The 23,239-nt window shown below is 34.4% G+C and overlaps 1 protein-coding gene across 2 annotated transcripts in view; it reads right to left on the reverse strand.

The window, feature by feature from the left end:
- RPS6KA6 (ribosomal protein S6 kinase A6) overlaps positions 1–23,239 on the reverse strand; it is a 135,063-nt gene that overhangs the window by 17,040 nt on the left and 94,784 nt on the right. For both annotated transcript variants that reach the window (XM_012738662.2, XM_020284931.2), the window contains exons 17-20: positions 22,710–22,868; positions 17,262–17,423; positions 11,670–11,746; positions 9,777–9,894 (exon numbers count right to left, since the gene is read on the reverse strand). In XM_012738662.2, coding sequence (XP_012594116.1) covers positions 9,777–9,894; positions 11,670–11,746; positions 17,262–17,423; positions 22,710–22,868 — 516 coding nt within the window. The remainder of the gene's footprint in view (positions 1–9,776; positions 9,895–11,669; positions 11,747–17,261; positions 17,424–22,709; positions 22,869–23,239) is intronic.

Below are 23,239 nucleotides of genomic sequence, written 5' to 3' on the forward strand. Positions count from 1 at the left end.
GAGAAAGAACACAGAAACAAGAGGTTTGAACAAAGCATACAAGAAATGTGAAATTATGTAAAGAGTCCAGACATAAGAATCATAAGCATCCCTGAGAGTGAAGAAGAAAATACACAAGAGATGGATACTATACTTCCCTGGCCTTGCTAGAAATATATATATATATATATATATATATATATATATATATATATATATCTCCAAGTATAAGAAGCACACAGGACTCCTGGGAGATTCAATGAGAAAAGGCAATCACCAGATCATATAGTTATTAGGCTGGCCAAAGTAAACACTAAAGAGGCACTTCTATGAGCAATAAGGCAAAAACAGTAGGTGACCGACAAAGGAAAACCTATCAGACTAACTGCAGAATTCTCAATGGAAGCCTTCCAACCCAAAGGGACTGGGGACTCATCCTCAGTCTTCTAAAACATAATAATGGCCAACCTAGAATTCTGTATCCTACAAAACTAAGTTTCTTATATGATGGAGAGATGAAGAGTTTCCCAGACAAGAAAGCACTGAGGAAATTTGCAAACAACAGACCTGCCCTGCAGGAAGTTTTAGACCTACATTATACACTGACCAGCACAACAGACACCCACCAGTGTAAAATCACCTAAAAACTAAAGTACAGAACCCAGATTACATAATGGCTCAGGAGAAAAATAAGACATTAACAGTCTACCCAAAAGGATGACCAGAAATCTCCCTCTAATATCAATTCTCTCAATAAATGTGAATGGCTGGAACTGCTTAGTGAAGAGACATAGGATGTCTGAATGGATAAAAAGAAAAACAAAACAAAATAATACAAAAAACAAGCAAAGAAGCTACTGTCTCCAGGAAACACATCAAGGACTCATTCAGACTCAAGGTGAAGGGATGGAAAACAATATTCCAGGCAAACTGAAACCAAAAGAAAGCTCGTATGGCCATTCTCATATCAGCTAACATAAACTTAAATCAACAAAACTAAAGAAAAACAAAGATGGTCACTATATACTGGTGGAGGGAAAAATTCAACAAGAAGACTTAACAATCCCAAATAGTTATGCACCTAAGACAGACGTGCCCAGATACATAAAACAAATACTGTTTAATGTAAACAAAATTATAAACGGTAATGCAATAATAGCCAGAGAACTGAGCAACCCACTGACAGAAAGGGACAGATATTCCAAACAGAAAATAAGCAAAAAACAATGGACTTAAATTGAACTTTAGAACAAGTGGGCCTAATATCTACAGAACATTCCACCCAAATAACACTGAATATACATTCTTCTCTTTAGCTCATGGAACTTTCTCTAAAATTGATAACATCCCTAGTAACAAAACAGATCTCAAAAAACAGAAATTATACCATGTATCTTATCAGCCAACAGTGGAATAAAATTGGAAATCAATTAAACTAGACACTCATCTCTACACAAAGTTACAGAAGCTAAAGAACTTGTTGCTGAATGATTATTGGTTCAAACAGGAAATTCAGATGTAAATCCAAAGATTCTTTGAACTAAATGATAATGGGGACCCAAGTTATCCAAATCTGTGGGTTACAACAAAACCAGTCCTGATAGGAAAACTCATAGCCTAAATGACCACATCTAAAACACAGACTACAAATCAACAATGTAATGAATTATCACAAGGAACTCGAAAAGGAAGAGCAAACCAATCCCAAATCCACCAGAAGAAAAGAAAATAACCAAGATCAATCAGAACTAAATGAAATTGATAACAAAAGAACTAAACAGAAGATTAATGAAACAAAAAGTTGGTCCTTTGAAAATATAAACAAAACTGATAGGCCTCTTGCTAGATTGAGAAGAAGCAGAAAGGAAGGGACTATAATAAGCTCAAATACAAATGAAAAAAAGAAGTCGCAACTGATATAATGGAAATACAAAATATGACCTTTGAATATTATAAAACTCTCTATCCCCAAAAACTTGAAGACAAAGAGAAAATGGAACAATTCTTTAAAAAAAAAACACAACCTTCTTAGGCTCAATCAGTAAGAAATAAAATTCCTGAAAATACCACAATATCAATCACTGGAATTGAATCAGCAATAAAATGTCTTCCAAAAAGAAATACTTCTGAACTAGACAGGTTCACACCTAAAGTTTACCAAACCTATAAAGAAGAACTGGTAACTATACTACAAAAATTATTCCACAACATTGAGAAGGAAAGAATCTTCCCCAACTCATTTTACGAAGCCAATATCACCTTGATACAATAGCCTGGAAAGGACACACACACAAAAAAAGAAACCTAGAGACCAATATCCCTTATACATGGAAAATTTTCAATAAAATCTTACCAAACCAAATTTAACTGCATATCCTCAAAATAATTATTCATCACCAGATGGCCTTCCTCCCAGGGATGCAAGGATGGTTCATTATATAAAAATCTACACATGCAATTCACCATCTAAGTAAACGTAAAATCGAAGATTATATGATTCTCTCAATGGACACGGAAAAGGCACTGACAAAATTCAGCACCCTTTTATGATAAGAACTAGTAATAAAACAGGCATAGATGACACATACCTCAAAATTATTAAAGATGTGTATGATAAACCCACAGTCAACACCACACTGAATGGGGAAAAATTGAGAGCATACTTGCTTAGAACTGGAACCAGACAAGGTTTCCCACTATCACCACTTCCATTAGTATTGGTAGTCCCTGCCAGATCAAACAGGCAAGAGAAGGAAACCAAGGTTATCCAAATGGGAAAACAAGAGGTCAAACTATCACTCTTTCCTGATGATATGCTGTTATATATAGAAAAGCCCAAAGATTCAACCAAGAAACTCCTGGAATTGATAAAGGAATTCAGCAAATTCTCAGGCTATAAAGTCAATGTACAGATATCAGTAGCTTTCATATATGTGAATAAAAGTTAAGTGGCAAATAAAATCAAAGATGCAATGCCTTTCAAAATAGTATAAAAATACTTAGGAATATATTTAACTAAGGAGGTGAGAGAACTATATAGGGAAAACTGCAAAACACTGAGGAAAGAAATTGCAGAGGATATAAACAGATAGAAAAACATACCATATTCATGGATTGGCAGAATCGATATTGTTAAAATATCTATACTACCCAAAGTAATCTACAGATTCAATGAAATCATACTAAAACACCAATATCATTATTTGAAGTTCTAGAAAATATAATTCTATGCTTCAGATGGAACCAGAGAAGACCCATATAGTCGATGCAACCTTAAGCAAAAGGAATAAATTGGGATGCATCAATCTATCAGACATTAAGTTCTATACAAGTCTGTAATAACCAAAACAGCATGATACATGCACAAGAACAGAGACACAGAACAATGGATCAGAACAGAGAACCCAGATATAAAACCATCCTCTTACTGTCATCTGATCTTTCAAAAAGCAAACAAAAACATACAGTGGGAAGAGAAACCCTATTCAATAAATGGTGCTAGAAAAATTGGATAGCGACAGGTAGAAGACTGAAACAGGATCCACACCTCTCACCTCTCACCAAAATTAATTCACAATGGATAACAGACTTAAACCTAAGGCATGAAGCTATAAGAATTGGACAAGAAAATGTTGGAAAAAAAACTCTTATAGATATCAGCCTAGGCAAAGAATTTATGAAGACCACAAAGGCAATCACAGAAACAAGATAATTAAATAAATGGGACCTTATAAAGTTAAAAAGTTTCTGCACAGCCAATGACAAAATCAATAGAGCAAATAAACACCCTACATGATGGAAGAAAATAATTTACATGCTATAAAGCTGATAAAGGGCTGATAACCAAAATCTACAGAGAACTCAAGCAAATCAGCAAAGAAAAAAACCAAACAACACAATTAAAAAGTGAGAAAAAGACATGAAGATAAACTTTTCAAATGAAGATAAGACTAATGGCCAAAAAACACATGAAAAAATGCTCGCCATTAATCATCAGGGAAATGCACATCAAAACTACAATGAGATATCACATAAATCCAATGAGAATGGCTTTTATCAAAAAGTTCCAAAACAACAGATGTTGGTATGGATGTACAGAGGGAGAAAAACTTATACACTGTTTGTGGGACTGCAAACTAGTACAATCTCTATGGAGAGTAGTATGGAGCTTCCTCAAAGAACTAAAAGTAGACTTACCATTTGATTCAGCAATCCGACTAGTGGGTATTTTCCCAAAGGCAAAAAAAAAAAAAAAAAAAAAAAAAAGAAAAGGATATTTTATGAAAAAAGACACTTGTACTGGAATATTAATAGCAGCATAGTTCAAAATCACTAAGATGAAGAAACAACCCAAGTACCCATCAATACATGAGTGGATTAATAAAATGTGGTATAGAGAGAAAAAAATGACAGAATAAAAGGTAACACCATGAATTCCTGTACCCAGAGAAGGAGACACAGATCTTGGTCTCCTACATGCAAGTGTAACTCCCACGTACAAGGAAAGCATTGAGAATCTGCAGAGGTTCAGCACGGATTCTCAAAAAAGGAAAAAAAAAAAGCAAGGTTATCAGGAAATAAGATCGCATTCTCTGGAGAGAAACAAACCAGAGAGCATAGAGGATGGGAGGGTGCCAGCCTGCAAGGCCAGGGGGTTAAGTGGTAGCAGACCCACAGGAGAACTCCTTGCTTCCCCATTGAAGCACCCACACCCACCCAGCCAGGGACCTGTCTAAAGTTGGTGTGAAATCACAGCAGGAGAAGAGGGTGCTGGAGAGTTGGTCATTAGAGCCCTGTGAACTCCCTGGAGCCTCGTGCTAGGACAGCTCCAAGAGGGGAGGAAACCGGACTGAGCTGATGAGGGGGCAGTTAGATATCTTGCCTCTGATAACCAGCGGGGCCAGTCCTACAGAGCTGTTCACTAAGTCAGGGACTCTAAGCTGGAACTGCCTCAGGCGAACAGGCATGCACAGGGTGGGTCAGTAAGAGTGAGAACTATGGCTGAACAGGCGTGAGTCAATGGGAAGGTGGCACAGAGGGGGCAATGGGGCGTCCTGATGACCCAGAGCCCTAACCTGGCACCTGCCACTCTCACCCTGACCTAGGGTGAATCCACTGGGCCTGTGCACAGATTGAAAGCGGGCAGCCAAAGGACATTGCTTTCCAGAACAGTTTAGGTCAGCCAGTTGATAAAAACCCTGGGGCTGGATGTCCTCCTCCTGTCAGTGGCCAACAGTCAGAGCCTTGGTCAAGGAACAAATCCTCCACAAGTGGCCACAATAGACTCCACAATTAACCCCTCGCATCAGATGTACCTTCCAAGTGTGGTGGAAGATCAAGAGACCACACATGAGAGGAACCCTGGGCAACATAGGAAAAATACATCAGCTGATCCAGATGGGTAAGGCTCAGTGAAAGAATTCTGGAACTTCGAAGTATCAAACTAAAAACACTCCCCCAAAGAGATACACTAGCTCTCAAGAAATGGAGACTGACCACACCCAAAACACTAAAATGACAGAAGTATTCCAAAATTGGATTGTAAGAAAGCTCTATGATATGCAAGAAAAAAATGGATAACCAACACAAAGAAACCACAAAGAAAATTCAGGAATTGGAACAAAAATTCACTAAGGAAATTGAGATCTTAAAGAAAAATCAATCCGAACTCCTAGAAATGAAGAATTTCTTAAGGTAAATAAAAAATACAGTGGAAAGCCTCAAAAATAGGGTGGACCAAACAGAAGAAAGAATCTCAGAGACTGAAGATAACACCTTCAAATTAAATAAGTTAATCACTGAGATAGAGCAGAAAAATAGGAGACATGAACAAAGCTTATGAGAATTGTGGGATTATATGAAGAAAAATAACCTGCAGCTCCACTGGATTCTGGAGAAAGAGAAGAAAACACCCAAGGGTTGGATACATTATTTGAAGAAATAATTGAGGAAAATTTCCCAGGTCTGGTCAATAACTAAGAATTAGAAATACAAGAGGTCCAAAGTACTCCTGAGAGATACAATGCAAACATAAAAACATCACGACACACAGTCATCAGACTGACCAAAATATCAACAAAAAGGAACCTCCTAGAAGTTGTAAGGTAAAAAAAGCAAGTTATATATACAAAGGAAAACCAATGCGAATAACGCCAGATTTCTCAACTGAAACATTAAAAGCAAGGAGAGACTGGGGCCCCATTCTCACTCTTTTGACACAAAATAATGCCCACCCTAGAATCTTGTACCCTGCAAAACTAAACTTTATATATAAAGGAGAAATTAAGACATTCTCCTATATATCTGAGGGAATTTATCAAGATAAGACCAGCCCTACAAGAAGTACTCAAAACAGTGTTACACATGGAACAGCAAAATAAATACTCACAAACATAAAAAAAAAACAAATATAAAGATTAAAGGTCAGATATTACAGTGGCTCAAGAGAGAAAACAAAGCAACAGTACTGAACTCAAAAGAATGAACAGTAATCTGCATCACCTGTCAGTTCTCTCAATAAATGTGAATGGATTAAACTCCCCACTCAAGAGACATAGGCTGGATGAATGGATAAGAAAATACAAGCAAGTATCTGCTGTCTTCAGGAAACACATCTAAACTGCAAGGATGCATATAGACTAAAAGTAAAGGGTTTAAGATCAGTATTTCAAGAAAGTGGAAGCCAAAAGAAGGCTGGAATGGCAGTTATGATCTCAGATCATTTAGTTTTTAAACCAACAAAAGCAGTGAAAGACAAAGAGGGTCATTATATAATGGTGAGGGGTACGGTTCAATAAGAAGATATAACAATTTTAAATATATGTGCATACAAATTAGGTACACCCAGATTCATAAAGCAAACCTTACTGGATCTAAGTAAATTGATAAAGAGCACCCCCATAATAACCAGAGATTTCAACACCCCACTGACTGTACAGGATGGATCCTCCAAACAGAAAATTAATAAAGAAATAATGGACTTAAACAAAACTCTAGAACAATTGGGTCTGATTGACATTTACAGGACATTCTACCCAAAATACACTGAATATACTTTCTTCTCATCAGCTCATGGGACATTCTCTAAGGCTTACCATACCATAGGACACAAAGAAAGTCCCAAAAAATTAAAAAAAATAGAAATCGTACCATGTATCATCTCAGATCACAGTGGAATAAAAGTAAAAATCAACCCTAACGGAAACTCACATTTCTACACAAAAATGTGGAAATTAAACACCCTTCTACTAAACGATTATTTCATAAATGAAGAAATCAAGATAGAAATATAAAAATTATTTGAACATAATGACAACAGAGAGACAAGTTATTAAATCCTCTGGGACACAGCTAAGGCAGTACTGAGAGGAAAGTTTATTTCCATAAATGCCTATAAGCAAAAGTCAAAAAGATCACAAATAGACAATCTAATGAATCCACTCAAAGAGCTAGAAAAAGAAGAATAGAACAACCCCAAGCCCAGCAGAAGAAGGGAAATTAACAAGATCGAATCAGAACTAAATGAAATTGACAACAGGGAAGCTATACAGAAGATTAATGAAACAAAAAGTTGGTTCTTCAAAAAAATAAACAAAATTGACATACTTTTGGCTAGACTAATGAAAAGCAGAAAAGAGAAATCTCTAATAACCTCCATCAGGAACAAAAAAAGGAGATATCATAACTGATCCCAAGGAAATACAACATATAATTTACGAATACTACAAAAACCTTTATGCACACAAACTGGAAAATGTGGAGGAAATGGACACATTTCTAGAAACACACAGCCTCCCTAGACTCAACCAGGAAGAAATAGAATTCCTGAACAGACCAATATCAAGAGCTGAAATAGAAACAGCAATTAAAAATCTTCCTAAAAACAAAAGTCCCAGCCCAGATGGTTTGACACCCAAATTTTACCACACCTCCAAAGAAGAATTGGTAGCTATACTGCAGAAATTATTCCACAACATCAAGAAGAATGGGAACCTCCCCAACACCTTTTATGAAGTGAACATAACCCTGATACCAAAACCAGGAAAGGATGCAACAAAAAAAGAAAACTACGGACCAATATCCCTTATGAATATAGATGCAAAACTTTTCAACAAAATCCTAGCTAACCAAATCCAGATGCTTATCAAGAAAATAATCCATCACGACCAAGTGGGCTTCATCCCGGGGATGCAGTAATGGTGCAACACATGCAAATCTATAAATGTAATTCACCACATAAACAGAAGCAAAAACAAAGACCATATATATGATTCTTTCAATAGATGCAGAAAAAGCTTTTGACAAAATTCAACACCCTTTCATGATATGAAAACTTAATAAAATAAGCATAGAAGGGACATACCTAAAAATGATAAAAGCTATATATGACAGACCCATAGCCAACATCATACTGAATGGAGAAAAATTGAAAGCATTCCCACTTGGAACTGGATCCAGGCAAGGTTGTCCACTATCTCCACTTCTATTCAACATAGTGCTGGAAGTCCTGGCTATAGCAATCAGACTGAAAGAGGAGTTAAAGGTACCCAAATTGGGGCAGAAGAGATCAAACTTTCACTGTTTGCTGATGATATAATATTATATTTAGAAAACCCCAAGTTCAACCAAGAGACTCCTGTAATTGATAAAAAATAGATATTAAAAAGAAAAAAAAAGATCCAAACACAATCCTTTCATTTCTTTAATATTTAAAAGGTTTATTTATTCTGATAATGATCAAGATATTACACTTACTTCGAAATATACTCTACAGATTGGCTAATGTTCTTGAGATAATTAGCATTTTTTATCATTAGCATGTATAATAACTATGAGAAGTTACTTTTGCCTTTAAAATTTATTATAATTTAAATCATAGCTTAAAAGCTTCAGGGCATAGAAAGCTATATGCTGATAATCTTTGGATTTTTCATTTTAAAACTTCAGATTTAAAAATTACTAGTTTAAGAAATTATTATTCAAGCCTTGATTATTTTTTCCCTAAATTAAATAAGGTCAGTTACTCTGAAACTGCCTTAATTTGGCAGTCACTAGCCACATGGCTATTAAAATGTACACAGTTCCATTCACATGACATGTATTTGTAAATTACACACCATATTTTGAAGACTCAGTAAGAAAATAGGATATAAAATATCTCACTAATATTTTTACATTGGTTAGATGTTGAATGGATATTTTGGATGTAGTAGATGAAATAACATATTAAAATTAATTTTACTTTTTTAGTTTTTAATGTAGCTACTAGAAAGTTTAAAATTACATATCTGGCTCACATTATATTAGACTATTATATATTGGACATTATCTTGCACCTATTGGACTGCTCTAAGACATCAATAATAAATGTCTAGGTGCTACTGATAAATAGTCCATATATATTCTTTAAGAATATCATTATAAAAATTACCTACACACTCATTTATTTCTGTGCTAAACAGAAAAATTTCTGTATAAAAATACACTACATGTAGACAAAAACTTTAGTTGCCTTTAAATATGTATTGTTACATTTTTGGTGTTGGTTAATACAGAAACTAGTTTATACTCCCCACACATATATACACAGACAAGAAAGAACGGTGGCCCAGAAAAATGGCAGAAGCAAAAGTCAGTCTTTGCCTTGATCAATCCACACACAGATATTGACTTAATTAAAAACAAATACTGACATATGACACCATCAGATATTTGGCAAAGAAACATCAGGCTATAACTTAAAGATTTTAGCAATTTCACATGAATGCAACAGAACAAAGCATATTTACAATTTATACCTTCGCTCCATCTGAAATATTGTCCCAATTTCCACCACTCAAAGAGAACTTTCCATTGCCTATACGCAGCAGTATCTCTTCAGGAGTATCATTGGGGCCATTAGCAAATGGAGTATAGCTATTAATAAAATAGATTTTTAACAGATATGAGAGGCTAACATACATATAATTAAAAGTGATGAATATAAGACTACATGAAACATTTACTACAGCAAATTAAGAATAGCATCTAACATTTCCCCTCATTGTTAATAGCAAATTTTATATTTCAAACGATGAATTTAATCTTAACAAATTATTTGATAAAATGGAAAATCTTGCCTACATCAATTCTTTCTTTTGTCTTTGATCCATGTAAAATAAAATAAAGGTGGGTTTTCATGTAAAGCTACAGTCTTAGAACCAGTCCAGAATAAAACATACAAATTTTATATTGTCCTACACATAAGTTAGCAAATAAATATAACTACTAAGGAGAAAATGTTAATTTTATATATTTATAATGTATTTATTGTATTGGTTTGATTTATTCATTAATATTTTATGAATAGTATCAGTATAAACAGGTTAATAATACTTTTAATTAATATCTATGAAAGTGGGTTGGTTAAATATGTATATTAAAAAATTCCATAGCCACTGAAATTATATAGATTAACATTCATGGCTGAGAAGATGAATACATAAAGTTAAACAGTTTTTAAAAATTAATTATAGAAAGACAAAAAATATTCATTTTTGTACCATTTTTAACAGATGGAACTGAAATTGCTATTCAAATTTGGGAATGAGAAGACTGATTATGGTTAAAAGTATGAGGAACATATCTTAATGTGTTAATGTCTTAATCTCCTTATGTAACAATTAAAGTGAAATAACACTAAACACACATTTATACATATATAATCACTTTTTGTTTCATCATAAAGTAAATATTTGAAAGTAACAAGGGAAATCGTATCCCATGGTTTAAAACCAATAATGTTAATTGCACTTGGAATGCAAACTTTAGCTACCATTAATTTCAGCACTTGCTGTGGTCTATAACTAAATATTCTGCATACGTTTGTATTATCTAAAAGTGCATGAACTATACTGACATATGTAATTATCACCAAGCCAATAAATAATTTAGAGTCACCATTTTTATAACATAAAGCTTTTGGTATGCCAAACATACTAAAATTATACTAAATGCGCTCTTTAAAACATTACACCTGGGTACATTATAAATACTTGCTAAACCTGGCCTTTTTCTCTATTACAATTCTCTTAGAATAATGTCTACAGTCATAAGTTTTCACTTCTAAATATAATAAAAGTGCTACTCATTACTAAGACTAAGATAGTACTTGTATTATTTGTAAATTACCAACATTAACAAAGTCTAATTGTTATTACATTTGGAGCTTTTCTTTATCCTTTTAAGGGACAGCAGCTGTGTGAGTTTCTGCAGTTTATCATTGTTATTACTCATATTTGTACAATCTTACTAAATCTCTATTCCCAAGAGAGCCAGCATTCAAGTACTTTAAAAAAAAAATTAACTCAATATCAACGAATTCAGTGAGCAAGTTCCTGGTGAAACATGCAATTATTTTATGACTGAGTAAACATTTTCTAGAAATAATGCACTCAATGTAAAAAATCAAAATAAAAATGCATGCTTTAGTTTTAAAGTTTTAGTTCTAGTTGAAAACAGCCTTTTAATTACTATATCTTAAAAGTGCCTCATTATGTATCTTACTTTATGTTTTTTAATAAGTAAAAATATATATTTTAAAATGTTAGCAAAGCATTTCTCTTCAAGTTATTTTAATCTGTCCACTTTCTAGATGAAGGTATACAGGTGAAATTCAAATAACGATATGAACACGTTTATAAGCTTCTTACCCAGCCAACATTGTGTAAAAAAGGACTCCTAAACTCCAAATATCACAAGCAGCATCATATCCCTGTTGCATAAGAACCTAAGAAAGAAACAGTCATTATGTGGTATTACTCAATATAAAATCAATTTTCTCATGTAAAAGAAAGTTGTTTTGCTTCTAATAATTTAACAAATGTTCACAATATAACAACTAACATTATTTTATTTACTTAATGTTAAAAGTAAAGCCTTCTGCAATTAGCAAGCATTGAATAAATGGGTATTATTATGAGGTGATTAACTTGAGCCATGCCAAAAAACAACCTTGTAAGACATGATCTCTGACCTCAATGCATCTTTCATTCCTTCTCTTAGGAAACCAGCTATACAGATATGTACAGAGAGCTTAATATATATTATAAACAGTAATAAGGCTTTCAATTCTGACACTGACTCTGTAAGGTAGAGATTATTATTCTAATTTTGAAGATGATAAAACTGACATGAATGTTAAGTAACTGGCCCAACATCACAAAACTAGTAATAGAGCAGGCATTTTTACTCTAGAGGCCATATTTTGAATATTTATGATAATTGCCTCCTTACTACAAAAGAGATAGTAAGATAATATATGATTTTACCAAAGCAGTATGAATTTATATTTTACATACAAGGCTGATGTCCTGAAAAGAGCAGTGTATTTTTGGACCACAGACACATATTTCATAAATTCTAAATGACTCCATTAATTTTTCATACAATAATTTAGGTAGCTGTTTTTAGTTCTTGAGGCCAGTCTTAATAAAAATCAAATGATATAATTTTATTATATATTCACATAATATTATGAAGTTAATAGTTTGTTAGAAAAATAAAGAGATGAAATGAGGCCTTTTGTCATTTAGAAAAACAAGCCAACTGCTAAAGCCTCTAGGCATAGAAACAAAATAGAAACATTATTAATGTCTTAACACTGGGGAACTGCATAATCACCAGCATGGACTGTTCATCTGTAAAAGGCCCAAAATATTAATGTTTGGCTTTGACAATTGTCAGGCATAAATAATGAATCTGTAACTAAAGATTTGAGATATGATGCTTTTTCCTAATCAAAGTGTATTTATAAAAACACCATGTGCACAAGATTGAGAAGCTAAAGAGGATATCAAATACATATATTCATTGGTGGTCCCTAACATTTTTTTTACCATGGATCAGTTTCATGGAAGATAATTTTTCCACATACTGGGGGCGGGGGATGGTTTTAGGATGATTAAAGTGCATTGTAATTATTGTGCAGTCAAACCTCACCTATCTGCTAATGATAATGTGTATTTTCTGCTGCTTCCCAGCGCTAGCATCAGCACCTCAGCTCCACCTCAGATCATCAGGCATTAGATTCTCTTAAGGAGTGTGCAACCTAGATCCCTCACATGCACAGTTTACAATACAGTTTGTGCTCCTATGAGAATCTAATGCCACTGCTGATCTGACAGGAGATGGAGCTTATGTAGTGACATGAGCAACGGTGAGCGACTGTAAATACAGATGAAGCTTTGCTTACTTGCCTGCCACTAACATCCTGCTGTGTGGCCCAGTTTCTAAAAGGCCACAGACCACTATAGGTCTGTGGCCCAGGGACTAGGGAGCACAGATATATATAATTGGCTTATGTAAATAATACCAGTAGAGACTACAAAAGGACCTAATAAATAACAAAGTACAGCTAAAGCAAAACTGTACTGTAAAGTAATACTGTAGTAAAACACAAACTTCTACTATTTTATTCCCCTATCCTTTTCTCATCACCTCTTACACTTCTGGGCATCACCATGTTTTCTCTGGTTCCCTTAGTAAGCATTTATTATTATTATTATTTCAGGGTACTATGAGGGTACAAACATTTTGGTTACATTTTATGTCTTTGCCTCACCCAAGCAAGGATTAGAGGCATGCCCTTCCCCTCTACAATGCTCACCATGTCCTTTAGTTGTGAGTTTACCCCCACAACCCCCTAATCCCTGGAGAATATTACTACCATGTGAGCACCATAGTGTTAATCAGTCAGTGCCAATTTGATGATGAGTACAAGTGGAGCCTATTCTTCCGATCTTGTGATACCTCACTTCGGATAATGGGACTCAAATTCAATCCAGGAAAATATAAGAGGTGCTAGATCACTGTCGTTTCTTATAATTGATTAATATCCCATTGTATACATATACCAAATTTTAATAATCCACTCATGAATTGACAGGTACTTGGATTGTTTCCACATCCTTGCAATAGTGAATTATGCTGCCATAAACATTCAGGTAAAGATGTCTTTTTTATAGAATATCTTTTGTTCTTTAGGGTAAATGCCTAATAGTGCTAAAGCTGGATTGAATGGTATTTCTACTTTTAGCTCATTGAGGTATCTCCAAATTCTCTTCCACAGAGGTTACACTAATTTGTCTCACCAGCAGTGTAAGAGTGTTCCTGTCTCTCCACATACTTGCCAGCATTCGTTGTGGGATTTTTTGATAGAGGCCAATCTCACTGGGGTTAGGTGATATTTCATTGTGGTTTTGATTTGCATTTCTCTAATAATTAGAGAATGTTGAACATTTTTTATATGTTTACTGGCCATTATTCTGTCTTATTTTGAAAAGTTTCTGTTCATTTCCTTTGCCCATTTATTGATGGGGTTGTTAGATTTTTTTCTTGTCGATTTTTTAAAGTTCTAGATAGATTCTTGTTATCAGCCCTTTATTGGATATGTAGAGAGAAAATATTTTCTCCCATTCTGTAGGTTGTCTGTTTGCTCTCATGATAGTTTCCTTAGCTGTGCAGAAGCTTTTTAATTTGATTAGGTCCCATTTATTTATTTTTGTTGCTGCAGTGATTGCTTTAGGGGTCCTTTTTCAAAAATTCTTTGCCTAGGCTGATGTCTGAAAGGGTCTTCCCAGTATCTTCTAGAATTCTTAAGGTTTCATGCCTTAGGTATGTCTGTTGTCCATCTTGAATTGATTTTTGTGAGAGGTGAGAGGTGGGGGTTCAGGTTCATTCTTCTGCATGTAGCTATCCAGTTTTCCCAGCACCATTTATGGAAAAGAGATTATTTTCCCTAGTGTGTATTTTTGTCTGCTTTGTCAGAGATTAGGTTACCATATGCAGATGGTTTTATCTCTGGATTCTCAGTCTTGTTCCAAAGGTCTATGTCTCTGTTCTTGTGTCATTGTCATGCTGTTTTAGTTATTATAGCCTTGTAGTACAGCTTGAAGTCTGGTAAACTGATATCTCTCAGCTTGTTCTTTTTACTTAAGACTGCTTTGGCTATACGAGTCAGCTGTAGATATTTTATATTCCCATAATCTTCCTAGTTATGAGAAGGACAAAGTTTCACAGGAAGTATTACATTGCTTATATGGTTGACCATGAAAAAAATTGTTTTAGATTTACCACATACTTAAACATATTTTGTATGGGTGAAGAAGAGGCAGTCCACTTTTGTTATAGATCTAGTCTCAACACCCTATAATATGAGAACAGTTGTCGGAATTTTCCTAACACAAAGTAGTGAAAAATTGTTGAGGTGATGGATATCTCAATTGCTCTGATTTGATTATTATGCACTGTATGCTTGTATCCAAATATCACATGTGCCCCATTAATATGTACAATATGTATCCATAATAATTAAAAAAAACATCAAAAATATAAAAATGGGAGTGGGTTAGTTATCACAAGAGTAGAATTGCTATAAAAGTGAGTCTGGCCTCGTCTTGTTCTCTTGTGTACTCTCTCTTGCCATGTGATGCTTTTTACAATGGGATGATGTAGCAACAAGGCCCTCACCAGACATGGTCACTTGATCTGACCTTGGATTTCCCAGCCTCCAGAACCATGAGCCAAATAAATTTCTATTGTTTATAAATTATTTAAAATTAAAAAAATAAAGAAATAAGTCAGGGTGGTGGGATGAGTGAAAGAGCACAGAGGGAATGGTTCACACCTTTTTACTTGCATCACGTTAAATACAAAGATAGAGGTCATAATTAAAGTAGTCAATACCATAATATCTTTTACATTTGGCTCCCCAAATCAGCAGAAAGTAACATACACAGAGATTCTCATTCTCTTTGCTCAAAAGTTCAAATTAATTCATATTACTTGTGGCAAAATATATGATAGACCACAGCAAGAGCAAAGAAAGGTAACTTCAAAATCACTTTATCAAGAGCTGCAGACAAAGCATCCTTTAACTTTACTATAAACTCCACTAATTCAGAAACATTCTTAGAATTAAGTAGGTACTAAATATCTATTGAATAATAAAACAATGGTACAATGGAATACTACTCAATTATAAAAAAAGATAGTGATCTAGCACCTCTTATATTTTCCTGGATGGAGCTTCAGCCCATCCTCCGAAGTGAGGTATCACAAGAATGGAAGAATAGGCACCACATGTACTCGCCATCAAATTGGCCCTGATTGATCAATACTAAGGTGCTCACACAGTAGTAATATTCGTTAAGGGTAGGGGATTGGGCGTGGGTAAACTTACAACTAACGGATGCAGTGAGAGATGTGGGGTGGGGGAGACCACGTCTCAAATCATGGTGGGGATGTGGCAAAGTCATAACATGTAACTAAAATGCTTAAACTCCCATAATTTTCTGAAATAAAAAAAATAAAAATAACAATAAAATTGCCTTTATAAAAAATAAAACATTTTAGAGATATAGTACCTTTTACAACACACGTATAGTAGAAAAACACATCTACTAAGTAAACCTTAATAGGTTGATTGAACTGATGCATATCCTAAAAAGTGAATGAATATTCTCTCCTTATTGCTAAGCTAAAATTTCAATAATCTGTTGATCTTTTAAATCACCAACCTTACTTTCACTACTATGAAGTTGATACTGTCAAAGTGCCCATTCCCATGGTCAGAACTGACTGCTGTAGCTTCCCAGATGTGAAATCTGTACCTCTGAGCCCCTCCGTCTCACCTTTCCTGGCTCTTCCTCCTAAGATATATGTATAAATATTATTTGCCAAGGAAAGTCCCTAATGCTGATAAAAAAAGAAAAGAAAAATCAGTGAGGGTATTTTCTCCAGTAATTAGAAGATCCTAAAAACAACAGGGGATGGCACTGCCCCATATGTTGTTATGTTTAATGCTAACTGATATAAATTATCTCCTGTTCAGCACAAACTAAAACATCTGATACTCTATCCTAGCTTTGTTATTAAGTGAATGCTGAGTCTTGAATAAGCCATTTAAGTAATTTGAACCTTAGTTTCCTCCTACAGAATATGTAATATATTGAAGTTGTGGCTGTCTTTACCCTACTTTCCAGTTCTAAAATGGTCATGTTCTCTAAATAACTCAATAGAAAAATAATAGTCTGATTATTACATTCAGGCTGGTTTTAGATGCCAGTTACTAGTCTGCATATTTATATTAGGTGTTACTAGAATTCACTGATTTAAAGAGCTTTATAGTTGGGAAAGGACAAGATAACTCAGCTTTTACCTACCTACTATAACATATACATGGTATCATATACATTCAACTAAAGGAAAAGACTGAAAGAAAATATTGACGTTTTAAAGAATACCTCAGGTGCTACAAAGTTTGCAGTATAACATGGAGTTAAGAGAAGTCCATTTTCTCCTCGAAGTTGTTTTGCGAACCCAAAGTCACAGATCCTAATTGAATCTGCATTGGCCAATTCATCCATATATAAAATATTACTAGGTTTAAGATCACGATGAACAACCTTGAACATAAAAGAAAAAAAAACATTAAATTTCCATAACTAAATATTTACAAAATAAAACATTTTAAATATATTTTCCAGAAAAGAAACTTTCCTAATAAGATTTTGAAAATTACATTTTATCCAATCTTAACAGCCAAAAATGTACACAGGAAATTACCTCTATCAGATTGACACTCTAATTTCTATTAAGATACCAGTTTTATTAACCACTTCCAATCTCAAAAGTCTCCAAACTCAATTCTCAGATCCACTTTTGGATATAATAGACTAAGACTCTACCCAATACCCACTTCCCTGCAGCAAACAATTATAAAACCTGGATATATAATTTAAAAAATCAACTACCTGAAGGTACTGGAGAATGAACAGAAGCAGAGAGACTCTGGTGAGAAGTACATATTTGGTTGAAAGAGGGAATACAGGGAGCTATACAAGTAGGTTCCCATATATGTGGCTTTTGGCCTGAGGTTAAGTGCATTTCCTATGGTACACAGTGGTGGTAAAGACACTTGTGGAAAAACCCAGAGTTTTTCTGGCCTGGAGGACCACAAAAGAGATACTGCAAAATTGTGAATGATGAATGGGTGAAAAATATTGCAAAGGAAAGAGCCAGAACTGATCCTTGTATCAAAAATGTGTGGAAAAGGGTCAAAACAGTTCATATAAAGACAAATGATATGAACAATGATCAGAGCTCTGCCCCCAAAAAGAATCAAGCCAAGAAAATTAGCAACTTAAACAAAACAAACAATAACCATTGGAGAAAATTAACAGAATGCAAAAATCTCCATAATTTACTATTATAATGTTAAAAATGTAATCCAAAATTATCTGATATACAAACAGCCAAGAAAACAGAAGTCTAAAAAAAATCAATAAATTCTGACTCTAAGATGAACCATGCTGGAACTAACAGACAAGGATTTTAAAGTAGCTATTACAACTATCCCCAATAAAGTAAAACCAAACATGCTTTCACTGCACAACATTCTCAGCAAAATTGGGAAGTCTCAGCAAAAAATAGAAATAATGAAAAATAACCAATTGAGGCTGGGTGTGGTGGTGGATCACGCCTGTAATCCTAGCACTTTGGGAGGCTAAGGCAGGAGGATCACTTGAGGCCAGGAGTTTCAGACCAGCCTGAGCAATATAGTAAGGCCCCATCTCTACAAAAGATAGAAAATTAGCTGGGCATGATGGCACGCCTGTAGTCCCAGCTACTGGAGAGACTGATGTAGGAGGATAGCTTGACCCAGGAGTTTGAGCTTGCCACTGAACTGCAGCCCAGGCAACAGAGCAAGATTTTGTCTCAAAAAAAGAAAAGAAAAGAAAAGAAAAAAAGATGTAGAACCAGAAAAAATTCTGAAATTCCCTATGTGATGATTTTCCTGCTACAACTACCCACTTCATTTAATTTAGCCTTACCTTTAATCAGAGTTTACTACTCTGAAAACACTTTAAGGACAAGAACCAAGTCTTACTCATATTTGATTCTGTAACACCTTTTACAATGGTTGGCATGTAGAAATGCTCAATATATGACTGCTGTTAATTGATGTAAGAACTGGAAGATTTACAAAATAATATAGAAGATATGCTTATTACTTTCCTCCTTTCAAAAATTTTGGTCTTGCTTTACTTTACAGAGTGTTGCTAGAGACAACCAAGAAATTAAATTATAATAGAACTACTCCTTTAGCACTACATAATTCATTTCAAAATACTGAAAATGTACTCCATGAAACCACACACAAAACTGAATACCAGCTGATTTTTATTAATTATAAAAGAGGCCCATGTAGACTTTTCTGTTTCAATTCTGAATTGTCATTTTTTAATTGTTTACTGTTAAGTGGGCACTATCCACTATTATGACTGATTCAAATTTTAAAATTTTTAAATTATTTGCTACATTGTTTCCTTTTACAACTATATATAATAAAAGTTTACTTTTTTATTTCACCATATTACAGGGGTACAAATGTTTATGTTACATATATTGCTTTTGCCATACTTTAGTCAGAACTTAAAGCATGTCCATCTCCCAGACGATGTGTACCACACCTACTAGGTGTCAATATACCCATCCTCTTCTCCCCATTCCCACCTGCCCGACACTTGATGAATGTTACTACTATATGTGCACATAATACCAATATGATGGTAAGGACATATGGTGCTTGTTTTTCCATTCTTGTGACACTTCACTTAGTAGAATGGGCTCCAGCTCTGTCTAGAATATACAAAAGGTGCTATGTCACCATTGATTTTTGTGGCTGAGTAGAACTCCATAGTGTAGGTGTATGTATGTGTATGTGTATATGTGTGTGTGCATATCACATTTTACTAATCCACTCATGTTGATGGGCTCTTGGGTTGTTTCCACATCTTTACAACTGTGAATTGTGGCGCTATAATCATTCTAATGCAGATATCTTTTTTATAGAATGCTTTTTTTTTTCCTTTGGGTAGATGCCCAGTAACAGGATTGCTCAATCAAATGGCAGTTCTACTTTTCTCTCTTTCAGGTATCTCCATGTTACTTTCCACAAAGGTTGTATTCATTTGCAGTCCCACCAGCAGTGTATGAGCATTTCCGTCCCTCCACATCCACACCAACATTTATTATTTTGGGACTTTTTGGTAAAAGCCATTCTCACTGGAGTAAAGTGATATCTCATTGTGGTTTTTATTTGCATTTTCCTGATGATTACAGGTATTAAGCATGTTTTCATATGTTTGTTGGCCATTAGTCTGTCTTCTTTTGAAACGTGGAGGAAATGGACAAATTCTTAGAAACAAACACACAGTCTTCCTAGGCACAATCAGGAAGAAACTGAATTCCTAAACAGACCAATATCAAGGACCGAAATTGGGGCAGCAATAAAAATTCTCCCTAAAAAGAAAAGTCCCAGGCCAGATGGCCTCACACTCAAATTTTACCAGACGTAAAAGAGGAATTGGTGCCTATCCTGAGAAATCCTCCACAACATTGAGAAGGAAGGGATCTTTCCCAACAGGTTTTATGAAGCCAATATCACCCTGATATACCCAAACCAGGAAAATATGCAACAAAAAAGAAAACTACAGACCAGTATCTCTTATGAATATAGGTGCAAAAATTCTCAACAAAATCCTAGCAAACCGAATTCAGGTGCTTATCAAAAAATAATCCATCACGACCAAGGGGCTTCATCCCAGAGATGCAAGGATGGTTCAACATATACAAACTGTAAATGTAATTCAATACATAAATAGAAGTAAAGATAAAGACCATATGATCCTCTCAATAGACTCAGAAAAAGCATTTAACAAATTTCAACAACCTTTTATGATAAGTACGCTAAACAAAATAGGCACAGAAAGAAGTTACCCAATAATGATACAAGGCACATATGACCAACCCACAGCCAACATCATACTGAACTGGGAAAAACTGAAAGCATTCTAGAACTGGAACCAGAAAAGGTTGCCCTCTATCACCACTTCTATTTAACATAGCGCTGGAAGTCCTAGACAGAGCAATCAAACAAGAGAAGGAAATCAAGGACATCCAAATGGGGGCAGAAGAGGTCAAACTATCACTCTTTGCTGAAAGTATGATCTTATATCTAGAAAATGCCAAAGATTCCTCTATGAGACTACTGGAATTGATAAGCAAATTCAACAAATCTCAGATTACAAAATCAATGTACAGAAATCAGTAGCATTCCTATATACCAACAACAGTCAAACTGAGAACCAAACCAAAGACTCAATACCCTTCACAATAACAACAAAGAAAATAAAATACCTGGGAATATATTTAACTAAGGAGGTGAAAGACCTTTACAGGGAGAACCATAAAACACTGAGGAAGGGAATAGCAGAAAACGCAAACTGGTGAGAAATCATATCCTGCTCATTGGTCGGCAGAGTCAACATTGTTTAAATGTCTATACTACTCAAAGTGATCTACAGATTCAAAGCAATCCCTATTAAATTACCAACATCATTTTTCTCAGACCTAGAAAAAATAATTCTACGTTTTGTATGGAAGCAGAGAAGACCCAATATAGCAAAAGCAGTCTTATCAAAAAGAACAAATTGGGAGGCATCTATTTTCCAGACTTTATATTATACTACAAGGCTACGGTAACTCAAAGAGCATTAAATTGGCATAAGAACAGAGACAGACCAATGGAACAGAACAGAGAACCCAGATATAAAACCATCCTCATATATATAGCCATCTAATCTTTGACAAAGTAGACAAAGACATACACTGAGGAAAAGAATTCTTATTCAGTAAATGGTGCTGGTAAATTGGATAGCCACATGTGGAAGATTGAAATAGGATCCACTCCTCTCACCTCTCACAAGAAACAACTCATGGTGGATAACAGACTTAAACTTAAGGCGTGAAGTCATAAGAATTCTAGAAGAAAATGTTGGAAAAACTCTCACAGACATTGGCCTAGGCATAGAATTTATGAAGAAGACCCCAAAGGCAATCACAGCAACAACAAAAATAAATAAATGAGACCCGATCAAATTAAAAAGCACAGCCAAGGAAACTATCAAAAGAGCAACAGACAACCTATAGAATGGGAGGAAATACTTGCATGGTGCACATCAGATAAAGGGCTGACAACTGTAATCTATATAGAACTCAGGAAAATCAGCAAGAAAAAAATCAAACAACCCCATTACAAAGTGGGGAAAGGACATGAACAGAAAAGTTGACTTGTATATAACTCGATTTATTTGCCTTCTTTATCAAGAGACAGGAAGCAACATAACAAGCCTGCCTCTCCACAATAAAATTTAATGTATTAATACATCAAATGCTTAGAATATAAATTTCTTATTGTATTTAGGGGAAGAGTTGGCAAGGATCAGGATATACAGTTCCGCTTCTGGCAGAATTTTATATGTTAGGTATTGTACAATTTGAATAATATTCACAATATCTTTGGTTAATTCTTTATGTCTCACTTTTAAGTTTCATTAAGTTTAATAATTTCAAAGTCAAGGTTAGTTACATTTATAAAATTCACATAAGTTTTAATATTTATATGCTATAAAATCAGGGCCAACAGGCAGAAAGAGGAGAATTAATAAAGCATTAGCCAATTTCCTAAATCCATAACCTTTGCTACATTATGAGTTTTATTAGGATAGTTTCTGTAAAAATTTATGTGACAGAGAAAGAAGTTCATTTTAGGTACCATCATGTCCTATATATAATTTTATAAAGATGTAGGTCCCAGAATTACAAGGAACAATATAACTACAACTTACTCCTTGACAATGAAGATAGTCAACTGTCTTAGTTACTACATACAACACATCACTAGCCTCCCGTTCTGAGAAACATTTTTGTTTGAGAATACGATCAAGTAGTTCTCCTCCTTTCATCAAATCTGTAACAAGGTAAATGTATCTACCGTCATCAAAGACCTAAAAAAAGAATGCAGATTTAAAATGTTATTATTTATAATTATAATTCTAAAATGTTTAAATTGTATTTGCTTTTCTACTAAATCTCTAGTATTAAAAAAAAGACATTAATCCTTTATGGTTAACATAGTACAGGCTGTACTGAAGGTTGAGTCAGCTAAACAACCTCCTACACAGTCCTGTGAGACCATGTTAAACATATAATTTTATTAACTTTTCAAGTTGTAGGTTACAGGTCACCAAAGAATGTAAATGAAAAAAAAAACAGCACTCTGTGCCTCTTAAATGATATATATCTAATTTTTTACTGCACAATAGCTACTTCTCTAACAGTAATCTTCCAAGAGTAAATATATTATTTGTTTTTATAC

This window comes from Microcebus murinus, chromosome X (assembly GCF_040939455.1).
Source record: "Microcebus murinus isolate Inina chromosome X, M.murinus_Inina_mat1.0, whole genome shotgun sequence".
In the NCBI taxonomy this organism is placed as follows: domain Eukaryota; kingdom Metazoa; phylum Chordata; class Mammalia; order Primates; family Cheirogaleidae; genus Microcebus; species Microcebus murinus.